Source organism: Odontomachus brunneus, unplaced genomic scaffold (genome assembly GCF_010583005.1).
Source record: "Odontomachus brunneus isolate Ranch 3 - 2012 unplaced genomic scaffold, Obru_v1 Obru_scaffold_043, whole genome shotgun sequence".
Lineage (NCBI taxonomy): Eukaryota > Metazoa > Arthropoda > Insecta > Hymenoptera > Formicidae > Odontomachus > Odontomachus brunneus.
In genome coordinates, this window is record NW_022639493.1 from 142,179 (window position 1) to 170,161 (window position 27,983).

The window sequence follows — 27,983 nt, forward strand, 5'->3', positions numbered from 1 at the left end:
CTCTCTCTCTCTCTCTCTCTCTCTCTCTCTCTCTCTCTCTCTCTCTCTCTCTCTCTCTCTCTCTCGACGTTGGAAACTTCGTTTTTCCATTTTTCTTTCCATCCTCTTTTTATATACTCTGTCCTTTTTTCAAATTTACCACCGTGTATCCGTCCGTCACGAGAATTACACGCGCGGCTTCCTCGCGTTGCTGCTCCTCCTCGTTTCTTCTCGCGTGCGCGGCCGGCACGAGTCGCCCTTATCCCTATCGCGATATTTTATCGGCCATGGTCGCTCCTACGATGGAGACGAACGAGGCGAGGGTACGGTGTAACCGGCATGTATTTTTTTCCTTCTCTCCGCGCAGCATCCTCCGCGGGACGAGATGAACGAAGAAAGGAGGGAGGGGGGGAGAGAGAGAGAGACCAAGAGAGTAAGAGCATAACAGTGTGTGTGTGTGCACTCTCGCGCTCTCCTTGGCCTTTCTCATTCTCCTTGTTGCTCATTTACTCGGTTCCTCCACGGGCTCTTGCTCCTTTTGCGCTTGGCTCCGCGGCTCTCGTAATTACCATGATCAAACAATGCTACGGGGATTCGTATCCCCGTGCTCCACAATGTTGATGTTCGGGGTGGCCGCAAGAGTCGTTGTTGCGGTTGTGTCGTCAACGGGAGAGACGGCGACTGTGTCGGTAGTGGTGGTGGTGGTGTTTGCGTGAAAGGTGGGTGAGACATTCCACTGGTCGACCACCGGCACAGACTGTAGGGGTCCCGGATTGATTGCGGCAGCCTACTGCTCTTTGAACGCCAGGGTATAATTCACGATCGCGTAGCGCCTTGTGCGCGAAGGGCGGTTCGCGTTAGCGAGCTTCAAATACGAAATCGATATCACGAAGCACCGCGTGAATCTGCGGATGCGAGAGCCAGAGAGCGTGTTAACCGTCGTTGCCGATTAATTAATACCGGTCCACGACCGCGAGCGGACGGTAATTCCGGAACAGAGACCAAGACCTGGATCCGAGGAAGCTGAGGAAGCGACGCCGAGATGAGAATTCGATTACGCGTCGTCCCGTCGCGTGAGGATATACGTCGTGGGGATAATCCGTGCGTTAATACCGCGGCCGATTAATTAAAGGGAAAAGTGTCGAGACGTTGCCCCTCTCGATTAAGCATTTCACGTTGTGCGTTTCACGGCGAGGTCTGATTAATCGCGGTCGACCGCTCATGAATCCTCGCGCGTCGGATTACGGTTCAAATGAATATGGACGAACACGAAAGCATCGGCGAAACGATGCACGTGCATTACCGTCCGAGCTACAAGTGGATGGGAGTGCATTAAGAGGAGGGGATTAAAAGCAACGGGGAAAAGTATCCTTTTCCTACCGGTGGGGAAAGATGGGTTCTCGCTCGCGAGGCTGGGTTGGCAAATATTTTCGTTTTACGCGAGTCAGCACCGGGAGATATCAAGAGTCGCGAATGAGTGCTTGCCGACAAGATAACTTGAAATATTGTCGCGAAACGCTGGCGAGAAATCGTTTTCGGTCATTGAGCGAAAGTATTAATTAATCATATTGCTTCCATATTCTCACATTAGGTTGGCGTAAAAGATATAGATAAATAGAAAAGCAGAAAGTTTGAGTATTGGGAAGAAAACGGCAAGTCCCCGTTAGATGTCTAAAACAATTGATACTGCTTATTCTGTTTGTGAAAATTGCTATAATCCTTTGAAATCGAGTAACTTGGTTTTCTATTATTTATGCACTATGGATACTTCGACCTATTTGCTAGATAAAAGTTCACAGCGCGAGGAAAATTCGCGAATGAGAGGAATCGCGAGGAAAATCCGCGAATGAGAGAAAGCGCGAGGAAAGCTACAATTCTGCACGCACACCTGCGAAAACTCGAGCATCTCGCTGTTACGTCGCGGATTATCGAAGATCAGGCTCGTGTTATGATCATTCGGATGAGAGGTATATCGTCTTTAAGTCTCAAGTGTATTAAATGGCACTCTGCCATGGTTGAATCAAGTTCGTTACGGATGAGGAACAATCCAATTACTTCGAGTAGTCATCCGGTCAAAACTTCCAGGAACGAATTAGCGTTTCTTTTACTCCTCGCCGAAGATACAAAGAGAGTGCAACGCGACGTCAGAAATAAACAGCCGCGCGATAATTATCATATTCATCCGGGCCAAATATACAATCAGTGTTAATTGTAATGTGACGTTGTATGCGTTAACCCGCGCGAATTCAAGCAGGACTCACATGCGGAATTGAGTCGAGAGACGTTACCTTGCCTCGCAATTCGACGCGTCCCGTAAAAATATTCGGTCAACTTAACTTTCCATTTGTTGACACATTCACAGGTTTTTCGTTTGGAAACTGACTTTTCGCCATCTTCTTACGAGACTTGGCCGCGTCACCGTGTATACAAACGCCATAATATTTAGGCGTGAAGTCGGAATCTTTTCCGTGCCACATCTCCCGAAAGATGAACACCGGTTGCTCCGAAGCGGACTCGTGTACAGAAAACGAAATCGCGAGGAAAGAAATATCTAAGGATGTCGAAAGGCGAAAGAGAGAAAAGTTTGTAAGCTACATCTCGCGAGCTTGTAAAAATAGACTTTATGTAAAACCGGCAGACCGTGACGTCGATACCGTCTTGTCTGAAGTTCGCTATCGACAATTTGCTCATCGACACGGATTTACGTAAACTATTTCGCGATCACTACGATCACTATGATACAATATATAACTCATATAATTAAGACGTAATTACGTTGCAAAATAAAGAAATGCACAAAACCTCAATAACGATTCCTACCAGATTACTGTATCAGAATGTGCTCGTGCAAAAATTATTTTAGTATGAGGAGGATATTTTAAGCCGCGTACTATTTGGCTATATAACGTGATGCACACAATTACTCCTTCTCTCATTCATATCTTTTAGTTAAATAAAAGAAATAATTGCTTTCATAGAAAACTAAGATTTTCTTAAGATTTTCAGAAAATGTATATTTTTTTATTTGAAGTATATTTTATATTAGCATAAGTCAATATGTGCTGTTAATGTCTTCACCAAATAAATATTTACTAATTTTTAGATGTTTTTCTTTCAGTGTATAAAGTATAGCGCGTTCTTCTTATACAGATGAATATATGACTGAGACCCGTATTAATAGTTGTTACCAGAAATTTGTCTCATGTAAGATACTCAAAGTTTTATTCAGAATCTGATTCAAGTTTTTTTCAGATAAATTACGATACGTATGATATTTGTTGTATCTGTAATCGTGATTGATCTGAAAAACTCTCGTCTGACTCTATTAACATCTGAATATTTCACTTGAGACGATTTCAAGTAATAACTATTAGGGCCGATTGTTCCAACCTTTTGATAGGCTATATAACAGTTAATTATAAATCATGTGTCTGTCTCTGTCCAATTTAAAGAAAAAACAAAGATAGACATGTAATTTAACTAGCAAGTAGCTTATCAAGAGGTTGGAACAATGAGCCCTTAGTCCGGGTCTGAGAAAAATAAGTCTCTAAATTAGGCAATATATTTTTTAATCGCACATATTGACGTCAGATTTTACAACAAAGTCATTCATGCATTCACGCACGTGAGAGATGAATGCTCATTCGCTGCTCGTATTTCGCGATATCTCCGTGTTATTAGAAGCGATGACGCGCCCATGCGGACGCGATAAATGACGACAGAACGCTCATTATTAATAACGACAGATTAAAGCGGCCTCTTCCCCCTCTCGTTTTATTTCCGATTAAATGACGCGATATGGGAATGCCGACGATACGGCATTCAGAAGCTTGAAATTTAATGAGGCTATCCTTTCATCGACGAAGGCTGCCCCTTTCCGTCGAAGGGACGCGCCGGAAGGCTCCGCGAAACTAAACTTGCTTTCCGGTTGATGCTTCTTGGACGACGGTCGCGCGCGGCACACATGGTGTGCTGTAACTTCCTCGTAGGAGGAAGATGCAGCACGGAAACGATCGTTCGAATTTCAAAACTGCTCAGAGCGCGGCGAGAGTAGCTCGCTCGCGAATGCTCATACATCTCGTTTCGAGGATTTCAAAGATATCGAACCTATCTCCACCCGCAATACGAAAATAATGGATTCTTTCATTCGATTCCGCTTCTCGACAGCGGACGATTTAATGTATATATCGTATTATGCATCATATCCGTCTCAGTAACGCAAGTTATAGCAGACGACTCTTGCCGCTAATTGGAAATAGCGATTTTGTTAATTAGTCTCTTGAAGAGTCTTATCCCGAACGATCGAGTGTCTCGCGTGATCGCGTTGTATTGAAATCTGTTGGAAGAGCGCGGCGCGAGCTCATGTCACGATGTGTTTGCCGCCGATCGGGGATCGAGCGAGGAAAGTACTCGAGCGAGGTAAGCTGACCAGGTCGGACTCGAGTCGAGTGCGAGTACATTCCGACGAGTGAGTAAGCTCTCGCGCGGTAATCCCGTTTGTACAAACGAAAACGTCCAACAATAAATAAACCGTAATACTTTGGAGTGTTTTGGAGCGGTGGCCTGGTGTGCATAACGAAGCGCGAGGGCCGCCCTGGAGTATTAACTTATGGAACAGAAATAACAGCTTCCTCTCCCTCGGAGGAGCCAAAATAAGCCACAGAAATATGGGATTGTCTGCGGCGTATGTGGCCCCGAGTACCTTGACAGAGAGTGCTCCTCGCGCTGGGAATTTCCGCGGGCGGCATATACGTCAGAACCGGCGGAACTGAACTCGTATATTTATTCGGCCGACTCGATATTGTTTATTCGGCGGAAACCCGCGAACCCTTTGTCCCGTGCAAAGTAGGCTTTTCGAGTTTCCGGGACTCCCGAGGGATTACGCGTCGTTGGTGGAGTTACGTTACGTGTTCCGGTGACACGTCACCGGAACCTTGATGATGTTGCCTCGTCAGCGTCAAGGTGCTTCGCGAAGGAATGGCACTTCCGGCTTCCGCGCAACAGAAGCGGCCGGCTTAACGCAGGTATCACGATAATAAAATTCTTCAGCGTTTATTTACACGGATCCCCCTCTTTGTCGCGCGAAAGAAGAAAAGAAGTAGCGCGAAGTGTACTCGTTTTTTGATTAAGTGAGTCAAGATTATCTATCCAGACCCATCCAGAAATTGATAAAAGTATGATATTCATCATATTATCCTCCCACTATCATATTAATATTATTAAAAACAATATTAATATCTAATGGCACTAAGACATCCGTGCTTAGCTCCTTATAAGCCATTCAAGTATTTCTGTATGACATTCATCGTAATTTACTCGAGAAAATATAATCGCATCCTTTGTGTGTTACGGCTGTAAGAGGATTTTTTTTAAACCAAAAGGAAAGTATCCCAGCATCCAAAAAAAAAAAACTTTAGTTGCAAAGTGCTGTTTCCTGTAATCCTGTATTCTAAGCGAAAACCTCCACCGGAGAAGTATTTCTCTTCTAATGAAGAGAAAAAATTGTGTTTGGAATATTTTCCTTTTGGTTTCAGAAGAATCCTCTTGAGACCACGTATATAAAAGGATTCCGCTGAGGATGAGATTGTATATTTTTGGATATTGTCACGCAACGATGATAAATTATAACACAAGTTCTTATTAAAAATGTACCTATTAGAAATGTAAAATTATTAAATTAGAATACTGAATTAGAATAAATGTATCTCGAAACAGCATATTTTTGAGATATTTTGAATAATAAAATACCTGATAATTTATTTGCAATTCAAGTGGCAAAATATTTTTGAAAAATAGTATATATTTTTTACTCATAATGCTACTATTTCACAAAATATTTGTAATTATTTAAGTATCGGTAATTTACTAATAAATATTAATAATATTGTAAGTCGGGAAGAAATAGAATATCGTGTCCCGCCAAGTAACAGCTCAATCAAGATACAAACGAATGAATGAAACCGGATAGACAAACGGATGATGCAATTTGGTAAAATAGGTCGAAAAGGAACGACAAGAAGGTAGAGACAAAACGCGGTCGCTGCTTTGCGCCCTTCGTAAACTCGGACGGTATGTTGTAATTTTATTAGGCGAGACGATTCGCGAGCGCGACGCTAAATCTCGCGCCGTTTGCGAGCGTGACGCCGGTTGAATTTTAAATTCCGACGCGTTACACGCGTAGCCCGTGTGCGGAGTCGGAAGGACGACGTCTACATAGACTCAGCGGGAATTAGCATAAGCCATTGTCCTGCCAAGCGGCCCCGGCCAGGAGAATGGTACCTGAAAGCTCACTACAATAACCCTTTATACCCGCCGCAGGTGGAGTACTGTTATAACCGTAAATCGAAGAGGGAGATATTACACTTTCGTGACTCGCGCGAATATGTAACAGTTCATGCAGCGATGTAATTCGACCGAACGCGTCCGCGAACGCCCAATGGAGAATTGTCAGCGGGAGTTAATTAGAAACGCGGGACAAGTGCCCGATAATTTTAATGACCTCTGCTAAAACGTTGCCCGTTCTCCACTTTGCAATGCATGACGTCCGTCCAGCAAGATGTTAATTTCACAAATAATTCAGTATACATGAGGGAACGCGTACTATTCGATGTAGTGTAGTGCAGCGTGGCTTTGGAGAATGGACCAAGAGCAAGAAAAGAGGAAGCGCGGACGGTATCCCTTTTCAGGACACAAAGCGTCCGGAGTTTTCCACTTTATCAAAGGCGGAAGGGAGAAAGCGGACGTGAAAAACGTATAACGCCAGGGACAAATGCGGCAGCTGCCGTCTCGTGCGCATGGCGGAAGCTTAATGATAACCGTGTTCGCAGCTACGATTACGTGAAATCGCCACTAGGAGTAGCACAATTCTCGCAGCATGTCTTGTGCTGGAAAATCGAGCGAGCCGTCTAATAAAGCTCGAACTGGACGTCGGACTTCTCTTTGACGAACAAGCCCTAGCTGGGGGAGGCACACATGTTGACCAACCCGTCTCGCTCAGGCCTCGGAGAATCCACCGAGAAAGGATCTCCCGTTTCTCAGCATGTGCGATTTGCATGCATGCGTGCGTGCGTGCGTGCGTGCGTGCGTGCGTGCATGCGTGCCGGAAGGAGTATAGGCGAGTCGACTAGGCGAGCAGAGACGGCGAGTTTTCCACGCGGAATTTTCACACGATTAACGACCAAACTGTCGGACTGTCTGTCTGTCTGTTTGTCTGTCTGTCTGACCGGCGATTGCTAACTGTAACGAGAATTTTATCGCTCGTTTCTCTCGCGACTGTAAGCGCGGACACGTAAGTGTGCGAGCTATCAAAACTTCAGAATTGCGCGCCATTACTAGAGACAACTAATGACCGGGAAATCGACGAGCGCTTTAGAAATTTCTTCGATGTTTCGTCGCTCACTTCTCTCTTTCGATAGCGAGTTTTCGGGCGTGTACTTTTAGACATGTTATATATACAGTTATATAACGGTTTGTATAGAATCTTCACGAGTGTGAGATAAGAACGTAAAGGATGTGACGTGAATCGTGCTAGAAGCGCATTTCGGACATTTTCTGTATAAAAAAAAATAGTGTTGATATGTATTGTACCATAGATACGCATTGAATCATGGTGCAACGTGGCATATTTATCGCCTGCCGCGGATTTCAACTTCATCACAATGGGAATCGAATAGCAGGGTGTATCGTCGCGGCGCGCACCTATACAATTTGAAGACTAGCGAGAGCGCGAGTTATTTATTATAAAAAAAAAAGTAAAATAGAAGAGGAAAAAGGCGCGTCATATATCTATGACGACTTCAGTGCTGAAGATCGAGCGCGGAAACGATTTAGCACACCGTGCGCTCGATCAGGCATCACGCACGTTCGTGACAGCTCACTCTCGCTCAATACCGCACAGCAATTACTGTCGTGGAACATCTCTCGCCTGCTCGAGTCTTGACGGTATCTCGTCGTAATCTCGCGCGACCTCTCGATCTGCCGAGAGTTGAAATCGATGCGAGACGAGCGCGAAAAAACAGGGGTGGCGAACGCGAATCCGAACAATTTACAAACAATATAATTGTTAATTATTGCGTTGTACACTTGGTGCAGCATCCCACGAAGCGGCGGCGCAACAGACAGTGAGCGAGTGAGTGAGCGAGCGAACAAACCGCGCGCGCGCACACAAAAACTATCTCGGCCTTTAATTAAAACTCCCTTTGAACGGTTTCATAACAGAGCACCTCCGTGCGCTTCATAAGAACAGGCTAATTAAGACAGCTCAGAAACGGAGATCGATACAGTCTCACACTAAGTGTGGGTATATGTGTGTGTGTGTGTGTGTTCCTCCAAAGTCCTCCCCCCAAAAAAAGAAAAAAGCAAAGTAAAAGAAATAAAACGCGTAACGGATGATCCTCTCTCTCTTTTTCTCCGTCTCTCTCTCTCTCTCTCTCTCTCTCTCTCTCTCTCTCTCTCTCTCGCGCGCGCTGGTTAATTGGAAAACGCGTTCGGAAGTCACGAAGGTGAGACACGCGATGGGCTCTTTCTGGCACGACATACAGAGAGACTAACAGCGGCGCGAAAAGAGGGAAGGAGGATTGGGTGGAGGGAGTTAAACCTTTTTTCGACTAACCACGTGCTCCTAGTGTCCGTCATGCCCGATGAGGATGAGCTCCGGGGACGTACGCAGAAGCCGGCAGAAAGCCCTCTCGACAATGCTGAGAAAGCCGAAGGAGCGATAACGCGCACCACCTCCGCGGACGGGAGTCGGCCACTGACTGAACGTGACTCCGATTCTCTCTGGAACCGGGAGGAGGCTGCGTCGACCGGTCATGGACCACGGGCCTGCGGCCTTCCGACATCGAAGTCGGTGCCGCGAATTTCGTCCCTGCCTTGCCCCGCGCCACCGTCGCGGTGCGTTACATTTTTGCCTGATAAATCCACGCGCGCGCGCGCCCGGCATTGAAATTCGCCATTCTCCGAGCGGAGAAACGTGTGCGCGTCTCGTTATCGGATTGCGTTCACCGATAAGAGATGTCTATCGGGGATCCAGGATTTCTCCCGGAGAGTTACATGCGCGTGAGCGGTCGTGTGCGATTTTCGTGGCTGAGGGCACGCTGCGAGCGTGATAGCGAATTTTTATCGTCGTGCCGGCCGAAAAATCGTGCGTAATGTATGCGCGGATGTCGGCGCGATTCTTATTATGCGCGAACACGCGTGCAAGTGAGCCGCGAAACATCGGTGTTACATAGCCGGGGAGAATGGAGGTCATCTTGTTTTTGTCTTTCGACGGTGGCGCGTTTAATACAGGAAAACAATTTGTTCCACTCGAATGTGCACACGCATCGTTCCTAAGGCCGCAAAACTGGACGAGCGACGCGCATACGCGATACACAGCACATCTAATTGAGACAAAAAGTGTAAAGCGTAAAGGAAACAACGGCGATTATTAAACTGTGCGGAACGCGCGCGTATAAGCGTAACTTTCTCGTTAATCAATCAATGGTATCGAATGTTTTCTCACGAAGGAAATGAGTCAGCAAACGTTCGGCTAATATTCTCTAAAGTTATCTTGATTGTAAGCGCGGTCGCCATCATTGAGAAAAATTTCTAGGCTGTCAGAACACATTTGACAATCTTTAGGGAAAGATATACAGAAAAAAATGTTTTATGGTAACGTTTTTTCTCTAAGTAAAGCAACTTCCAAGATCTCCGAAGATCACCTTTGTTTTTCGCTTTAAAGATATTTTAAACTACAATAGTTATTGACTCACTTTTATACATATATTTTATGTTGAAGTATTCGTATTTGCAGACCGAAAAAATAAGAATGTTCAGAGTTAGGTACGTGTCCGGGCACTTTTACCTTGTTTCGATTTTTGCGCGCAGTCGACTGTAGCGCGAAAAGCAGAAAAATAAAATGCACGAGGAAAGCGCGGTTTAAATGAGAAATTCGTTATACACTGGAAGCGTGACACGTGCATTTCGAGATTTCACCGCGCCGAGATGAAAATGCTCCGAATTTTTATGAACTGCGTAAAACGTTATCATTTTCATGTGCGGAAATAATGAATTTACGTCGGCGCGTAATCGCGCACGCGCGCAATCCCCGTCTCTGCTCCGTTTTATTTGTAACGCGTTACGCGTGTGTGATGTCAAAAAATCCCGCGGTAGTGCCAGTCTCGCTTTTGAAAACGCGTGCCGCAGTGTTCGAGTTCAGGATTTCGCCTCGAGTGCCTCAAGGGTACCATGGGAAAGATTGAGGTCTCCCTCCGCGCGGTCTCTTCTGGAAATCCATTCATTCGTTCATTCACTCAACCGTCTTAATGAAAAGTGAGTCGGGGGCGGTCGGGAACGAGCGATTTACGAGCAATCGGTCGAAGCCGCGTGTGGAAACGGATGAATAATGTAAGGCGCGCTCCGCGATGGCTCCTTAATAGTAACGACCGGTATTACTCTTCTCGGCGAAGACGCACGCCGTGAGGCATGCCGCGCGTCCTTGGGGGCCCGCTTATTGGCGTAAAACATTATAAAATATTTGACTTGCGTAACAATGCGAAGGAGGCGTCTCGTTGGTGTGTCACGGCGATGAAAAAGTCAAACTTCGAAAAAGTGTCGGGACGCGAGAGAATCCATTAGCATACGCCCAAATCGGCAAACTTAGCGCGATGTCGTGAGAGACGATAATCGTTTCCCGAAAAGTGGCAGGGACAGTCGTCATGTCGGCCGCCCGATCGAAATTGTGAGATCGAGATCGCCGATCCACGACCTTGCGCGTCCTTCTGCAACGCGATCCATTCGGTGTTGATCGCGCTCGATCTTTTATCTTCGCTCGCTTCCACGTAGCGCCGCTACCGGTAATTATCATTGGAGAAGTTGGACTGCACTCTCAAGATAAGATGACATTACTCCGGAGTTCGCGGACGATTTCAAGACGGGAGAAGAGTGGAACTTTTAATAATAAGATCCGGGAGGACGCGAACTCCCGCGCGCACTTCGTACTAAATCGTTTTAATAACTGCGAGAATGCCCGCGCGCGGAAGCAGCGTAATTTCGCCGTCTTGAATGAAAAGACTCGGGATCGCATATTACTCGAAGTGGAGTTGATCTTTTTCGGATCTCGCGGCGCGCTATTCTTTCCCGCCAACGTCACGCGTTTGTTGACGCGAATTCTTCATCGGTAGCACCAGTAGCTTGTCTTCGTCAAGCGCGTCTAACAATTGGTCGCGATCAGACTTGAAGATCTCATTATTAAAATATATCAAAGTGAATTAAATAATAAAATAAATCAAAATATATTATTAACTTGTGTCATCATTTAAATAAGAAGTCAACAATGCGTGATCCAGGCATGCGAAAAACGAACGCAAGATGTTGGTTACTAAATTATAAGTGCTTGACAGTATAAATGCATACGTACTTGGTCAACATTTATTATTATATTCCTTTCCCATCAAACTTTAATTTACCTAATTTTACCTGTTCCCCACCCCTTTAAACAGAGCTATACTTATTCATCTTTATGTTGCGGAAAAGATACAATGCAGAGATGTCTTCGCGATAAGAGATTTTATGATTTCACGAAAGCTGTTCTTATTCCATAGAAAGATATTCTGTTCGATGCATTAATTACATCAAAAGTAGGTGAGAAATTTCTAATCAGAAGACAATCAATACCTGACCGATATATAAACTGAATATAATTAACCGAAAGAGGTATGTATCGCGCGCTCATTAACACTAACCTCGACAGTCGATGGTGCATGATGACCGATGCGACTCCCCCGTCCCGCAGGAATCCAGGATGCGGAGTGGAGTCGTTCTTATCCTAACACAACGTCGGTTAACCTGGTCGGTCCTCGAGGCTGTAGCTCGAAAGCTGTGGCAACGACACGAAAGCCGGTCCTCACGAAAGGACGCGTGCAACTCACGGGAGAAAACTGACCGAAAGAAGCGCGGAACTCGGAGAGAGAACCGACCCCCGATATGAGCCGCTTTCGGCCGCGCGAGGGAGAGGGGCTGGAAAGAGCGATGATATACAGAGGAAGAGGAAGAGAAGAGGGAAAACGTGGCGAGAGGAGAGGGAGGACGAGGAGGGCTGGTGAGAGATAGAGAGAAGGAGAGGGAGGAGAGGAAGAGACGGGGTGGTCGACTGCCGAGAGAACGAGACGGATTGAGAGAGACGACCGATGGTGGGGGATTTCTTACTCATTCATACTCCGCCGCCCTCGCAAATTACGGACACCGACTCACAGGCGATCTCGTCGAATTCACATTCGAAGTGCGTCCGATGCCGCCCGATTAACGAATTTATCGTACACACGCTCCTCCTTCAGCGTATCGCCGATGAAGCGCGCTGAACGACTTCAAGAAGCATCTCGGGGATTTTATTCTCGTTAAACGAAATCCTCGCGTTCGTTTCATCTCACGTTCGTTTCTCTCTCCTCATCTTTCACTCCGCCAGAGTAAGTATTGTAAATATCGGAGAACTTTTACGTGAGAAGAAGAGGAAAGGGGAGGGGGTATAAGTGACGCAGGTGTCGGTGAATTGCGCGCAGCCGCTTAAAGCGAATGCAGCTCAATGAAGAAATTTCATTGAAGACACGGTTGAAATATAAAATTCTTTAAAAATCGCTCCCTCTTCCTCACCCGGCTGGGCGCAATCGTGCGATCGTCACGGGAAATGAAATCGATGTGGGAAATACCGCGAGTGCTCTCGTCTACCGAGCTATTAAACTGTCCCGCGCGAGCGAGCGCCCGATTATCCGAACTCGTTTATCATCGTTATCGTCGAAAATCGCATCTGCGATAGACGCTCATACATTAACGGGCTTTTGTTAATTAACGCATCTGGCCGTCGCCGCGAACAATACGCGCGCGTCAAACGGGCGCGGGCTATTGAATTTCGGCGAGTCGGGTAATCCGGTTCTGCTCCGAATTCGTCCGTCCGTCCTTCAGTCCATCCGATACATGTCGCTCGCGCGCGCCTAGCCAGGTAATCATGATCGCATTTTATTAATCGGCATACCATTTTGTTAATTACGCGGTATTATGCGGCGGTGAAGTGGCCGGAATGCGCCGAGTGACGTAGCTGAACCCGCAGAAAATCGTGTTTGGCAGAGTGGCGGTCGCGCCGCGGCCCCTACCACACCACCTGTTATAACTCGTAAAATTACGAAATTCCGGGTCTGTTTGCAATCTAACGTTTAAAGCTTGTCACGTGCTTGGTCGAATACTTCACGGATACGGCGCGGCCATAATTTCCACCTTGTTGTCGACGACGAATTGTAATCAATGGCGCGCCCGTGCACACGTGATGTCGATAAAAAATTTCACACGTGAACGGACTGTGTTGGATCAATCGAGGATGTCGTAGAATTGATAATAGCGTTGCGTTGATTTGCGCGTGTTTGTTGAGACGTGAGTCTAAATTTTGACATTGCGGAACGACAAGTTTCCATAGTTGTTTCAGTTAATCGCAAATTTCTCTCTCTCTCTCTCTCTCTCTCTCTCTCTCTCTCTCTCTCTCTCTCTCTCTAAAGCATCGCAGATTTTATTAATAGCAATTCCGCGTTCATCGCCAGTCTATTTGCGTTCCCGATTGCATCAATGAATATTGGCGGCTGACATAATGGAAACGCAATCTACATAATGTGCTGCGCTAGTCACGCTAACGTGATACACCACACAGTTGCACAATAAAGTTGCATATTATCAAGAGTATGATGTTGGCTCGCAGCATTGTCGAGAGACAGAGAGGGAAGAACGAGAGATTGTTGCCCGAAATGATATTCTATTTTTGTAGTATTTCAAAACGTATGGGTGGGACACGCATGCACATATGTGTGTGCATGGGAGCGTTATAAATGCGTGCGCGGACACCGGTTGTGTATACACATAGATCAAAGGATGTGTTTCTGGACGCTCCTCTAGCGCACGCTAAATTATTTTAAGATATATATATATATATATATATATATATATATATATATATATATATATATATATATATATATATATATATATATATATATATATATATATATATATATATATATATATATATATATATATATATATATATATATATATATATATATATATATATATATATATATATATATATATATATATATATATATATATATATATATATATATATATATATATTTATTTATTTATTCCTCGGATATATCGAAAAATTAGTATATGACTAGATAATTTTTAAGAGGAAAATATGTGTACTTGATATTAAATTCGCGCACCTATAGAATTTTTATTATTATTTTTATCGCAAACATTTATGCTAATAAAGAAACAAGTAAATGAACAAGTAACGACGTATCTCGTTTCTATTTCACGACTTAACAATTATTTCACGTGAATTTACAAGCGTAACACGTTATTTCGATGTCGCCCCTGTTTGTACTATTTTGAACGGCATAAATTTTCGGAAGCTCTTTTGATCACGACGCCCCGACGTTTATTGCCGCGAGAGTTTTTAAAGGCAGGACACGTGTACTATACGCCATGAAAAGAGGGTGGGCGTCAAAGGAAGCAGCCAGTGACCTCGAGAGGCGTCCGTCATATTTAGGACACCCGATAGACGATAACTATGCTCCAGGATGTAAGCTGATAGATACCGTGCGCGAGCGATTCACTCCATTCACTTGGGCTCTTCATTCATATACTCTCCTTAATTTATCGAATGTTCCAGGAATGTGTCACATATAAGGCCGCGTAATTGACGACGCGAGGAAGCGTATGATATATAAAGTCACATTTTCACCCGATATCTGACAGATCATCATTACGTGCTACTGTCAATATTACATGTGTAAGTTGATGATTTTAAATACTACTGTGTCCAAAAAGTAAGACCAATTAAAAATTTTTTTTTTAAATCTTTATTATTCCAAATCTATTTCGTCGCCTTCAAAGTAATCCCCCTCAGACACAATACACTTATGCCAACGTTTTTTCCAATCCTACGATTGGAAACCGTATTACGTGATGCATATAAACACTGCAGTGATAGATATAAACCTACCATTTCATACTGCATTGGTTCTTCGAGACCATTTCGCTAAAAATTCGACCCATATCGTTCCACAACCACTATATTCACCTGATTTAGCACCGTGTGACTTCTGGCTATTCCCTAAACTCAAAAGACTGCTCCGGGGACACCGTTTTGACTCGACTGAAGAGATACAAGCTGAATCGAAGAAAGCTTTGAAGGCCATTCCGGAAATCGATTTTAACAACTGTTTCGAGGGTTGGAAAAAACGTTGGCATAAGTGTATTGTGTCTGAGGGGGATTACTTTGAAGGCGACGAAATAGATTTGGAATAATAAATAAAGATTTAAAAAAAAATTTAAATTGGTCTTACTTTTTGGGCACAATAGTATATCATATGTCCACCTCATTAACGATCTACGATCTCTTATGTATGCACTTTGAACGTGGTTTTTTTCAAGTGTTATCTATTCCGAAATACTCGAATAAAAATATGACTAATCAGCCGAAATTAAAAGCTAGCAACTAGCTAGTATAGGCTAGATCAAATTCTAGCCTGCATTAGCTCGTTATTAATTTATTACTGATCATTCACTGAAATATAGAATCGGGTTTGTGATCTAGCCGTTGTCAAGTCCTTACGCCAAAATATGATGGAGTGGATGATTATTCTAAAATACGTAATCTTGCTACTATATATTACCACTAGCATTTTAAAATTAAGTAGCACATCAAAATTGATGTTACGTTAACCTCATAAAAAATACAAAACAGCAGAATTGAACGTCACTGGTTAGCCATTACTCATGGTTTGTCCTCGTATAACTGTAATTTCGTTTGTTTAATCATCAACTAACTTGTTTATCAAGTCACTAGGAAAAATGAGCGTTACATTACTATCTAGTAGTTAGATACAAATTTACTATTTCGTGGCTAGACACCGATAAGCTTCAATTTTTACTAGACTATTAGATTAATTTGTCGACCACAATTTTTATATTTTGCACTTTCGCACAGATACACACGGGAAGCATTTATCTATCGTTTCAACTACCACTTTTAACTGACACTGATTAAAAGCGTTTTCGGCGTGGGTGGTTTGCAATAATTAGGTCAGTATAGATAAAGTGTTATATTTCTGTAACAGCAATCGCGCGACGGTTTCGATACGACACACAGGATGGACGACAAACGGAAGAAACGGATGAACAGCAACGATTAGAAAAAAACAAAAAAGGAAGAAAGATCCGTGGGGAGGCGCTGATTGTGATATAAGTTACCGAACGACGAGGCAGCTTGCGTTAATGGTTACGTTACCGCGATAATATTACCGAGTATCCGGCGACGGGACACGACGACTTTACGCGATTGTAATTTTGCGAGCCGGTTGGCGGGAACACGGCAAAAATAACGCAGCAAAAATGGCGTATTCTTATAACGTGGAAGAGGCGCCTCCCGACGACGTACCCAGCGTGCAGCACGACATCCAGCGCGCAAAGAAGTACCTTCAGAAACGCAGCTCGGAATCGGGTGACAGCTTGTAAGCCCGCGTCGCCCGAATACCTGGCCGACAACAAGAAACAAACACACGCGATTGTATTAACCTTCTTTCCCCGCGGCGCGCTCCTGCATTCCCGATAAATTTCATGCCCATTTATTGCATTTTTTATCCTCGCGGAGAATTCGCCGACGCGCGCGGCCGCAAAGAAATATGCGGTGGAAACAATTGTTCCGCGCTAATTCTGAAATAACAAGCGCGCTTTTAAATATTGCCCGTTCGGAGCCATTAATAATATTGCCGATACCGTCGCGCGGAGCCACCAATAACAATACCGATATCGTTATCAATAGTAACGATAATTCACGAAATAATCTCATGATTACGCGATTTAAGGAGATCCAATTGTTCGAGATAGAGAATTTCCTTCTCTCTCATAGTGCAATAAAATATTAAAATGAAGTATTCAGTAGGGAATTTTTTGCTACATCACTTCCTTTTTCTCTTTCTCCGCGTCTATTTCAGATACGACCACTTAACTGAGCTTTTAGCGAAGATCTTAGTCGAGCGGCCGCGAAACGCTGTCGATATCTTTGAGCAGTACAGCAGGAAACTAAAGGAAGAGAGGTTTAAGACTAAGACGGATCATCTACGGGATCTGTATGTACCACCCGTGCAGTACGACGACGCCAAGAAGCTCATTAGACTCTTCCAGGTGCGGTCTGACAAGTAACAGATAATGAAAGCGCGATACAAACTCGACTCTCCCATCGAGTATAAGTAACATGCAAATGGCGCAAACGAGGCGAACTGTAATCTTTGTTTTACTGCGGCTTTCAATCTTCTCGCAATCACGGCAGAGCGTAAGGCAGCAGATCGACGAGCAGGGTGAGAGAGACAAGATGGCTGACGCGGGGGAGGACGAGGGGGGCAAGAAAAAAAAGTGTCCCGACATGTTGGATCTTTTGTTTTATCTCGAGCAGATAGGTATAGGATTGCCGCGACAAGAGATGGTGTTGCTTAATTTATCGATTCGCAAGCTTGCCTCCGAGATACCGGTTGAGAATATTAGGTATTCGCCTTGAGCGGCTGTTTTACGCGACGTTACACTCAGAAATCGTGTCGCACCGTTCTACACGCACTTTTATGTTCTTAATTCGTGTATAATTCAGGTTTTGGGGCAAGATACTCGGAAAACCCAAGAATTATTACGTGGTGGAGGCGGAACTTCAGGCGGACGAGTTAGCCCGAAGATTAAAGGTAAAATATTGGTATCGAATTTAGAACGCGAGTAAATTTCAATATATTTCTTTCTTTTGATTTTCATCGATGTCCGGATTATTCAAGAAAAAATAATAATCTGGCGTATAAAAGATATTGCATTATGCAGTGCAATTTGATCTATTGTTTGATAAAGATATTCGAGTCGAAATTTTGGTTTTACATTAATCCTGTAAATTCTTTGGTCAAACTTGAAGAATTAATAAAGAATCTCCAGACATAACATTATACAAACTATTGCTCTACCTCGATGAGATATAAACGGTTACTTATTGCCGTTCTCTCTATATTGAATATTTTAGAAATATTTTCTATTCAGAATTATTTAATTACATAATTAATGTGTTATAATAAAATATAAAAGCGCTGTAGATTGAGAATAAATAGCGTAACAGATTGAGATAAATATATCTCTCTTTTATATGCTTATCTCATAATTAAAAATAATTAAAAATAATTTTATATAATTAAATAATTTATAATAAGGGCGCTAGGAATCTCGATAAAGCTCTTAAGAGAGCTGATAATGAAGTAGCTAAACATAACAGTAAACATAACAGTTATGTTTCTAATAATGCTATTTATCAATGGAGATTTAATTCAGATTCCGCAATAGCAAAGTTAAACAGAAATAAGACATTGGCAAATGTAAACATGATTGGAGTTTGCAGCCCAAAAAGCATTGTTAGACGTGAAAATCAGCATTTGTGAAATTTATATTAGATTTTAAGACTGATATTCATAGTTGTAAGTTATTTGCAATTTCCAACTGAGAACATAACTTATTACATATCATATTCATGGTATTTGACAAATTGTATTAATATTTCCTGCCGTGTGAAATAAATACAGGTTGACAGATTCAAACCAGAAAGTCATGAAGTTATAGTTGTTAAGTAATAATTTGTCAAGTAGAACGAACTATGAACATCAGTCTAAATTTCGACTCGGATATATCTTTATCCTCGATAAGCTCGTTAAACATCCGTTGAAATCACAAACGTTCATTAAAATAATTGACTTGACATACCTGGAAATATATGATGTTTCGCTGCTTGGCTTCCTCTGTCTTGATTTCCCGATTCAACATTCTCCCGGTTGCTCCATCGTGGCACTCAAGATACTTCGTCATGGCACTGGCATTAACACTGACACTCGCGTAGATTCGTTCGCAGAAACGTATTTGAATAAACGCGGTGCCGACGAGAATATTTTAGTAACGGAATTGATAATTAACGCGCCGATATACGCACAGTCCGTGGTGCGTCGTTCGTCGGCTCGAGACATAATGACTCGGTCACGGACAAATACGCGACGCACGAGAATAGCAAAACAATGGGCAGAAAACAACAAAAACATTTCCAGGCAATTACCAACCGTCGTCACCTGCCAAACAATAACGCGTAAACAATCCCGGTATAACCGAGCGATCATAACGATCGCCAATTCAATACATTTCGCAAGTCACATCTTGAATTTATCACAATGCCGTCTTTTCATTTTGTTTTAGAGGATTACCACTAATGTACCGAATTCAAATTTAAACTTCTACTGATGCATTATTGCTGCAGACAGAAAAAGGATTAGACGCAGAAGCTAAAGCGTAACTATGGCAATTAAAATGTGTTATTGAAATACCGAAAGCTAGTGTCATTTCTACCGAAATTAAATTTATTAACTGTCTGAACTTCGACGCAACGGCAAAAAATATTTACTATCAGATAGAAAGTTCCCATTATTGTCATTTCATTGTTCTTTTAAGTCGTACTTTATACCCGTAAAAAACAACAAACTAACGTTTTGCATAAGAAATCCAAACCGAGCTGTCCTATTGGTTTTCATCATAGATTAATAATTAATGTCTACTTTAACAAGAACGCAAAAAACGATGTCTTTCCTATTTATTATACGATTACATTTACAGAAATTATTTATTTAACTTATTTTACTTATTCTACAGAAGAATAATTTTCGTCGGGAGCGCGGTAATTTTTTCTTTACAATGATCTTTGTTTCAAGTCGCTATAATATCTACAAGCGAAGTTATTAACAATTTTGTCTATCCGCGCGCTAAATTATTCAGCGTCATCGCTACAGCGAGCTATGAATGAGTCACTCGCGACGCGTGAACGGAATGCGAAGCGTACTATTACTTCCGGTACGCACTGCGCGACGGCACGCGACTGACTGAGCCGCTACCCCCACTCCGCGGCTCAGATAAGCATTATCCCCCCTCCGCCCATTTGCTCGTTGCGGTACGCGGTCGTTCACCTCTCACTTAGGAAGCGAGCAGTGCGTCGGCGCGAGAACAACCGCCAGAGTCGCACGTGCGCCAATTTCAAGCCCAAACCTGATGTTGATGCCGCGGCTTGAAATGGTTATAACACACGAATAAGTCGATGTAGAGCGATAAGTAATAATCGATAAGTAAGAAAAGAAATCTCGGCACTCATTACCACACGCGTCTATACCGCGTTTTCTTAATTTATTTGGAGTAAATGAGTGTTGCAATCGATTAAAACGCGACAAACATGATTATATGAGCAACACGTAACTTCTTTCATTCGCGATCGAATTGTTCAGATTTCTTTCGTCTATTGTAACACTGACGCGATTAATATTCTTATTGTGAATTAAACAGGAATAATTGTAGTTATTTGTAAAATGGTAAATATTTAGTTCAACTACGCGTTGTATTAGATATTCTGTATATATTTGCAATGTCGATAAAAAAACCTATAATAGAAATTGTGTGTGTGAAGAAGAGAAAAGTTTCTGTTTTATATATCATTAATTATATACGGTGTCTGGATTTAAGTGTTCGTGTGCACACACAGGTCAAATTTGTTAAATTAAATATAAAAATTGTATTATTTTAGATTATTTCACTAGATTTTTTCTTGAGATATTAATGGAAAAAATCGACGTGCGTAATACGGTATGGAACGAGTTTTGTAAAATTAAAATTGAAGGAAATTAAAAATGATAAGGTTCTGTAAAATTAATTTCCTTATAGAGTTGAATTCTCGAGATTCGCGTGCATAAGATATTTAAAAATATCTGCTACTTTCTTAAACTGTTGATAAACAAATGTGCGCTTTTAATTTCAACTAATAAATTTATATTTCACAATAAAAAATGCATTTTTTGTTGCTAAAGCCAACTCTTAGCAATGATAGCAAAACGATTAGGACAATAGCCTGTATAATGTTATATCCTCTCAGAGATTCATCATTCTTAATTTTTTTATATAATTTCCAAAATTGATGTAGAATTAAAATTTTATCTCTTAGGTATACAGCGCATAGTTCAACTCGTCATTAAAAATATATATACTTAATTAAAAAATGTTATATATCATAGACGTGTAAAAAATGTTATATATCATAGACGACATCGAAAAAAAAATTAATAAAATCACTAATATTTGTACTCATTGATTCGTTAAATTTACTGTGTTTTGGAAGGTGTGATATATTGGTAGTACTAATTGTCACGGTAAAGGAAGTTGAGCTCCTTTCGGTAAAGTAAATAAACAACGCAGTTCTCGCAGTATAGAACCTCCACGTCAAGATCCTTTCTAACAGTACTCCTGTATTTTCTTTGAAAATAGCAGGAAGAAGCTAAAAGAGAGAAAGCGGGAAGAGAAGAGGAAGAAAGAGAGGCCAAGACGACGGCGAAACTCGTGGAAGAAGTAGCCGCGACGGAAATCCTGCGCGAGGACGAAGGGAGCGAGCCTTTGGAGTTTGGCCTTCCGCCTCTGCCTGTTAACCCGTGGCAACCACTGGCGGAAGTGCCAGGCGAAAGAATCGGGAACGGTCTCAATAAAAAGGTGAGCGTTTACGGATCCAATTACGGTGATATCAAGGGTCGGCCGTTCAATGTCCGCCGAATTGAATATTCACGTCGCGCATTCTTCCTACCTTATCTCTTCTTGTTCTTTGCCGTGTCTCGCTACCTCACGACGCGCGACGCTATTTAGGTGTATTTTGTATGCAACGCGCCCGGGCTGGACGAGTGGATCGAACTTCCGGCGGTTACGCCGCAGCAGATAGTAATTGCACGACAGATTGTCCGATACTGCACGGGAAACTTGGAGACACCGGTACGTGATGCCTTTTAATGAAGGAGCAGTCCAGGTTAGAGCGGCGTTATTTGCGAACACGTCCATAACGCAACTGTACAACGACGTAGCCGTCTTGTTATCCGTTATATCTGACGGCACGCGCGACGGAGTGTCGGAACTCCATGGGGGCGGATGCACGGTAACGATAGATGAATAGAGCTAAAAGGCGGATAAAAACGCGATAAAATGCGTTAAAAATTCATGTTACTGAATACACGTAGCACAGAGAGTAATCGCTCGATAACGAATGAAAGAAATCGAGCGGAGTAACATGAAATCTGCGTGAAAGTCGGCTTTTAATCTCTAAATCTCAACTCGATCGTCTCATCCCATCTCCGTTGTCTCGTCGTCTTATCCCGGTTTCATTCCGTGTTATCACATAATTTCACGATTATGACGTAGATTCACAGTTTCCCGCCGTTCCCCGGTGTCGAGAAAAATTACCTCCGCGCGCAAATTGCGAGGATCAACGCGGCTACTCACGTATCGCCAATCGGCTTCTTCACGCTCGGCGGAGAGGTCGAGGACGAAGAGCTGGACGAGGAGAGGACGAGGACAGAGGGTAACATATGACACTTGTAAACTTGTGATCCTTGTTAGATTAACTTCCCGGTAGACACGGCAACGAGAACGAAGGCGCGATAACATTTCTATCCCGTGTTATTTACAAGTTGCATCGTATGCGTGCAGTTTATACGGAAGAAGAGCTTTCGGAAAACGTGTATTACGATCCACCGCCGATCGAGGACCTCGTGGATCCTTCAAACTGGTGCCACCACAGCCCGTATATTCTCGAGCAAGGACGAACAGTTTGGTGGAGCCCCGAGAGGGAGGAGAAAATTACGGATGTCAGTCGATATAAATATTTTAATCGATATTGTACATACAAAATTAAATAATCTTATTCTTTGTGGAATTCTTTTATATAATTCAAGAGGATTCTTCTCAAATCAAAAGGAAAATATTCTAATAACTATTCTAATAAAAGAACTCAAGTTACAACATGCTATATTTCCTGTAATCTTATATTCTAAACAGAAACTTTTATCGAAAGAGTACTTCTCTTCTAATAAGGTAGACTATTGATCGGAAATCTACCAGATACTATCTGCCAACTTTCTCTCTTTTGAATTAAGAGGAATATATTTACTTGAAGTGTAATTATACTTGAATTTAGAAAAAATTTCTATTTTTTACTAGAAAAAATTTCTATTGAGAATAAAATCTATACTGTAAATGAAAGACGAAATTTCCTTAACTTTAAAAATATTGCGCTTAGGATATTTTCCCTTTAGTTTTACAAGAATCTTCTTGAGGTCATATATAAGAGGATTTCGCTAAGAATAAGATTATATTTTCTGAGTGTAAAAAATTCGCAGAAGCACTTTTAGTTAATCCTCGTAATCATGTAGGAGGAACTCGAAGGAGAAGAAGAGGTAGAGGAGGACAAAACCAGGGCGACCAAGGCTGAGGAGCTCAAGGAGCAAAGAGAGATCGGCCCGCCTCTATTAACTCCTTTATCCGAGGACGCGGTTGTCGACCTCGTGATGCCGTGGACCGGCAGACAATCGTCGCGGATGCAGCCGGACATCGCGGTAGCTGCGGTCAGATCGAACGTCTGGCCCGGAGCTTTCGCGTTCGCAGTTGGAAAGTACGCAAACCGTCGCGCGCTTAACGCTTCGTCGCGCCTTTAGGGCGAGGACCACTTACAGGGGGGCTGCCCGTATTAAAACGAACCTGCAACTTCGTCGAGACGAAATTTCTCCGGGAAAACGATCGCCGCGAAACGTAGCTTCAAATTTAGCGCGAGGCAGATTGAAATCTATTTCATATCCTCCAACGCGCAATATTCGCCGCGCATTCAATAACCGTCCCATTCTGCCGCGAGCGTTTGCGGTCCGGACTAACGTGAAGGAGGAAATTATGCTGATCCGCTGCAGTCACGTTACAGAGGAATTAATGCGCGCGAGATTACGCTAATGTAATTTTGATGGTGTCCTTTCGCAGACGCTTCGCCAACGTGTACATCGGCTGGGGCCACAAGTACAACGCGTACAACTATAGTCCACCCAACATGCCGCCCGTCCAGGATCAGTACAAGATTGGACCGGAGGTCATGGAGATTCATGATCCCACTGTTGAAGAAGAAGAGGCGGATCGAATTGCGCGTTCGCCGCCGCCGTTACCAACCGGTAACGATTGATCAAAAAATATGTCGCAACAACGTTTGTTCTTTTATATTTCTTAAAATAATCTACTATTTTATTGCGCGCAGGAGAAGAAGAGGTGCTAGGTGAAGAAGAAAGAGAAGAAGAGGAAGAAGATGATGATGAGGAAGAAGAAGATGAGTAATTATATATTTTTTGCTATTGCGCCGCACGTACGTTAATGGTATTTATATTATATATTTTTTTCTCTTAGGATACGTTTATGTTCTCCATCTGGGTGCACTCTAATACTAGAAATACTATAGTATATGTAACATGTATATTATAATACTTCTAGTATATTAGAATGCATTTGGATGGGGAATCTGAACTCTTATGTATGTATGCGTGCACGTAACTGCATTAAAGAACTGATGTAACATACTTTGTTTGATTATCTTGAGACTTGTTCTGATCGGATTTTCATTTTTCAAACATATAATTTAATAGTATATTTTTTAAGTCTCAAGAAAGGCACTGTTATTTTTCATTATTAAATAGTGAAAAAAATTACTCGGACTATTCGAAGTTATTTGAAAATAAAAGAGATGAATCGCAGTTGTTATACTACTTACACACAAGTTGTTTAATTTGTGACTTATACGTTTCGCCTACGAGCGAAATATTTATTATTCGCTTCGCCGTATACGTTCACAAGATATTCAGGAAATACGAGGAATTGATATAAATTACTCTTTCTATTCCCTCCCACTTAAGGGGATGCCGGAGCGAGCAACGAACTTTATAAGCGTCGATAATGTAGAGCAATCGTCAAAAAGTAGAAAACGTTATTATCATTTACCGACAATATTGAACTTATGTACACATACATACTTATGGAATAAAGACGATCGTCAAATAGGCGCTAACATAATACTGCTATCATTTTTTCAGATGTTATGCAAGTGTGTGTGCCACATTGTCATTTCAATTTTCTTACACATAGACGTTACCCATACAGCACAGAAGCTTGCAATTAGAACTTGCGATTGGAGCAATGCTCCAATTTATTTTTGCATGCACTTTTGTTGTGTAAAAGCGTTTGCAATTATGTGCAAGTAACAAGACGTAAACTTTGCAAAAAAAAGTCAATGTTATGTCGATAAAGTTTTATATCCGGCATCCCTTAATTTCGCTTATTGTTTTGTTCGCACTCTAGCATAAACTAACTAAACTTTTAGATTACAGTCTTTGAATTTATCATATAACGAATTCGGTTGCTCGCACTAAGACTTGTTCATAATATGTTATTATATTTAAAAATTGTCTTAAATAAATTCTCAAATATTTTTAACCAGTAATATAATATGTACGAATCATCCGTACGAATCATTTTATTAGCTAAAATATTTTCAAATATGTATTTAAGACACGATCTTAAATATAAAAATGTACTGTAAACAAATCTTAGTGTGCACTAGTGCAAGCTACCGAATTCACTAATACCCAAGTAGAACAATGTTATCTTAAAATATTCCATTTTGCTATATAAAATTAGGTCAGGATAACTTTATTTTCGGTAAAAAAGTTAAGTTTCTGTTTACTGAAAAGGTTAACTAATGTCCGCCCAAAAGATAACTTTTAATATCCAAAAAGATCATTTAGATATAAAAGTATCAAGTTGGTGCATGGATACAAATTAAATATATACTAAATGATAACTGTAAGATGCGTAAATGAACTAGCTATTAACCAACTGTAAACTATTATTTAATCGATGTCACATTAATGGAGACGAATTATTGACATTGACTTGTTATCTTATAGATCCAAAAGTTAACTTCAAGAACGTTAACCAATAGGCAACTTGTTTTACTTGGGTAAAATCGTCTTTTCCCTAAGGCGTTTTGATTGGTCAGAGAGGCTGATTTTTAGAGACAGTGGCGACTCATAGCAGAAGTTTGGTAGTACTTACGACCTATCGACCACGTGGTTCATATTCTTTACGCGGTCGATAGGTTTGAGAGGTACTTGGGTTTCTAACCTCTTTCTAATAGTTATTCCGCGAATTGTTGTGTGAACAAAAAAGCCGTTTAATTCATACAAGATGACTGAAGAAAAAGTCGAAGTTGATTGTGTGCTAAGACCAATGAACTGTGAAATTAATTTACTGTCAAGATCTGATGGTTCTGCAATGTTTATGCAAGGCATGTATCATTGTAAACAACATTCCTACTACAACGTTGTTCATGTTGTGCTTTTCCTTCATGTGCAGGTGAGACTACAATTATCGCGGGCGTAAACGGACCCATAGAAACAAAAACTCAAAAAATGTTGTACGACAGAGTTTCTATAGAAGTTACATATACACCTCACAAGGGACCAGCCAGTGAGTTTATACAATTTTTTAGTTATTATTTCAATATATTTCTTTCATAATTAAATCGTGAACCATTTCAGAGGTGGATGATAGATTAATTGAAGCATATATACGAGAGACTTGTGAATCTGCTATAATGATTACGCTTCATCCTGGTGCTGCGCTATGCATCAATTTACAAGAAATGCAAGAACATGGTGGGGTAAGATTTTTTATTTTGTTTCTCATGTGATATTATCGTGTATAAATTTCTATGTATATATAGAATGTATATATAATGTGTATATATAAAATGTATTAAATAATGTATATATAATGTGTATTAAATAATGTATATATAATGTGTAATATAAAATGTAATATATAGAATATATGAATCAAATTATACTTTTTTTTTTTCAGTTACTAGCCTGTGCAATTAATGCGTCATGTCTGGCATTAATGAATGCAGGATTTTCCATGAAATATGCTGTAGCAGCTGTAAGTTGCATGATTGAGAAAGAAACGAAAAAAATTATCATTGATCCTGACAACATACAGTTAGAGGTATTTATAACGACGAGCAGATAAAATTTTTTATTGTATATTTTTCCTAAGTGTAAAGATAATTTATTTACAGAATGCAAAGTCGGCATTTACATTTGCATTTGACAGTATCGAGAAGGATATCGTATGCTGCCATACCGTCGGTAGGTTCTCGCAAAGCGAGTTCTTAGCTTCCATGGATAAGTGCAGGCAGGCCAGCCAGTATGTGTTTGATTACTATAGAAAAGTCACAAAAAAGTATGCAAATGCAATATAATTTTTTTTTTTACTTTAACGCTCTATATTTACTTTATTATCAGTCCGATTTTATAACCCATTTCCGTGCGAAACTCATCTTGCCCCATTTTTCCATCGCCTTTTCACTCAACTACATTAAACTGTCACGATTTGACAATGTTGATTTTATCAATATATAGATGCATCTTTGATTGAATGTATCTACTGTTGTCAAAAACATGAATTTTAGGGTAAAAAAGTCCGAGTGTCTTAAATTTAACCATTTTTTTGTATTTTTTGTATTTATATGATAATAATAATTTAATAATATTAGCTACAAAACTGTTGTATTTTTTGATATATCAAAAGAACGAGTATTCGAAATAAACAATTGTTCTCTATTGTACTAGTTGCAGGAAATTTTCATGAACGCATGGGCATTCAATATTCTTCAAACCTACTTTATCGACTGTACATAAGACCATGTTGTTATTTAAAACTCTTTTTATATTAGTAAAACGTCATGCTCTTGATTATAAAATTTAATTATATTTAATATTGTAATTACTACTTTCTCTCTGTTTGTAATTGGAAAGAAAATTGTACTGTTTTCCTTTCACTGGTCATACGTGTTCATTTCAGTTTCTACTTATTGTCGACAGAGGATGCGAACGAACTTCCTGATTTCTGCTGCCCTCTGCAGAATTACAAATCCTTCCTACTCTTCAGAGTTTAGACATAAACTCTGAAAGAGATTAAAGATAAAAAAAATAATTTTGTACTATAAAGTTTTAAGATTCTTGTTAATATCA

At 41.4% G+C, this 27,983-nt stretch overlaps 3 protein-coding genes across 7 annotated transcripts in view; 2 read left to right on the forward strand and 1 right to left on the reverse strand.

Moving 5' to 3' along the window:
* Positions 1-11,919, reverse strand: part of LOC116844591 (papilin) — a 138,910-nt gene extending 126,991 nt beyond the window's left edge. For 2 of the 5 annotated variants that reach the window (XM_032816343.1, XM_032816342.1), the window contains exon 1: positions 8,591-8,740. In XM_032816343.1, the coding sequence (XP_032672234.1) occupies positions 8,591-8,613 (23 nt within the window). In that variant the 5' untranslated portion in view covers positions 8,614-8,740. Of the gene's footprint in view, positions 1-8,590; positions 8,742-11,702 lie in introns of those variants that run through there. The other 3 variants (XM_032816340.1, XM_032816339.1, XM_032816344.1) reach the window with 3 other exon arrangements.
* A 4,479-nt stretch (positions 11,920-16,398) lies between these two features.
* Positions 16,399-24,222, forward strand: LOC116844596 (radial spoke head protein 6 homolog A; the record flags this gene model as incomplete). Its single annotated transcript, XM_032816356.1, has 12 exons — positions 16,399-16,517; positions 17,001-17,190; positions 17,336-17,547; positions 17,648-17,735; positions 20,039-20,079; positions 21,387-21,588; positions 21,739-21,861; positions 22,285-22,444; positions 22,573-22,730; positions 23,295-23,533; positions 23,890-24,074; positions 24,164-24,222. Coding segments are annotated over exons 1-12 (1,776 nt in total), but the record flags the coding sequence as incomplete, so codon positions are not given.
* A 1,791-nt stretch (positions 24,223-26,013) lies between these two features.
* LOC116844598 (exosome complex component RRP46) lies at positions 26,014-27,709 on the forward strand. Its single transcript, XM_032816358.1, has 5 exons — positions 26,014-26,236; positions 26,305-26,418; positions 26,490-26,611; positions 26,812-26,955; positions 27,029-27,709. Exons 1-5 carry the CDS (start codon positions 26,137-26,139, stop codon positions 27,209-27,211), a joined length of 663 nt encoding a protein of 220 aa, XP_032672249.1. The 5' UTR covers positions 26,014-26,136; the 3' UTR covers positions 27,212-27,709.
* The last annotated feature ends 274 nt before the right edge of the window (positions 27,710-27,983 follow it).

Coding starts and splice junctions, on each gene's coding strand:
- LOC116844598 (XM_032816358.1), top strand. CDS start 26,137: ATGACTGAAGAAAAAGTCGAAGTTGATTGTGTGCTAAGACCAATGAAC. Junction 26,237..26,304: donor TTCTGCAATGTTTATGCAAG/GCATGTATCATT, acceptor CTTCATGTGCAG/GTGAGACTACAATTATCGCG. Junction 26,612..26,811: donor AAATGCAAGAACATGGTGGG/GTAAGATTTTTT, acceptor TTTTTTTTTCAG/TTACTAGCCTGTGCAATTAA.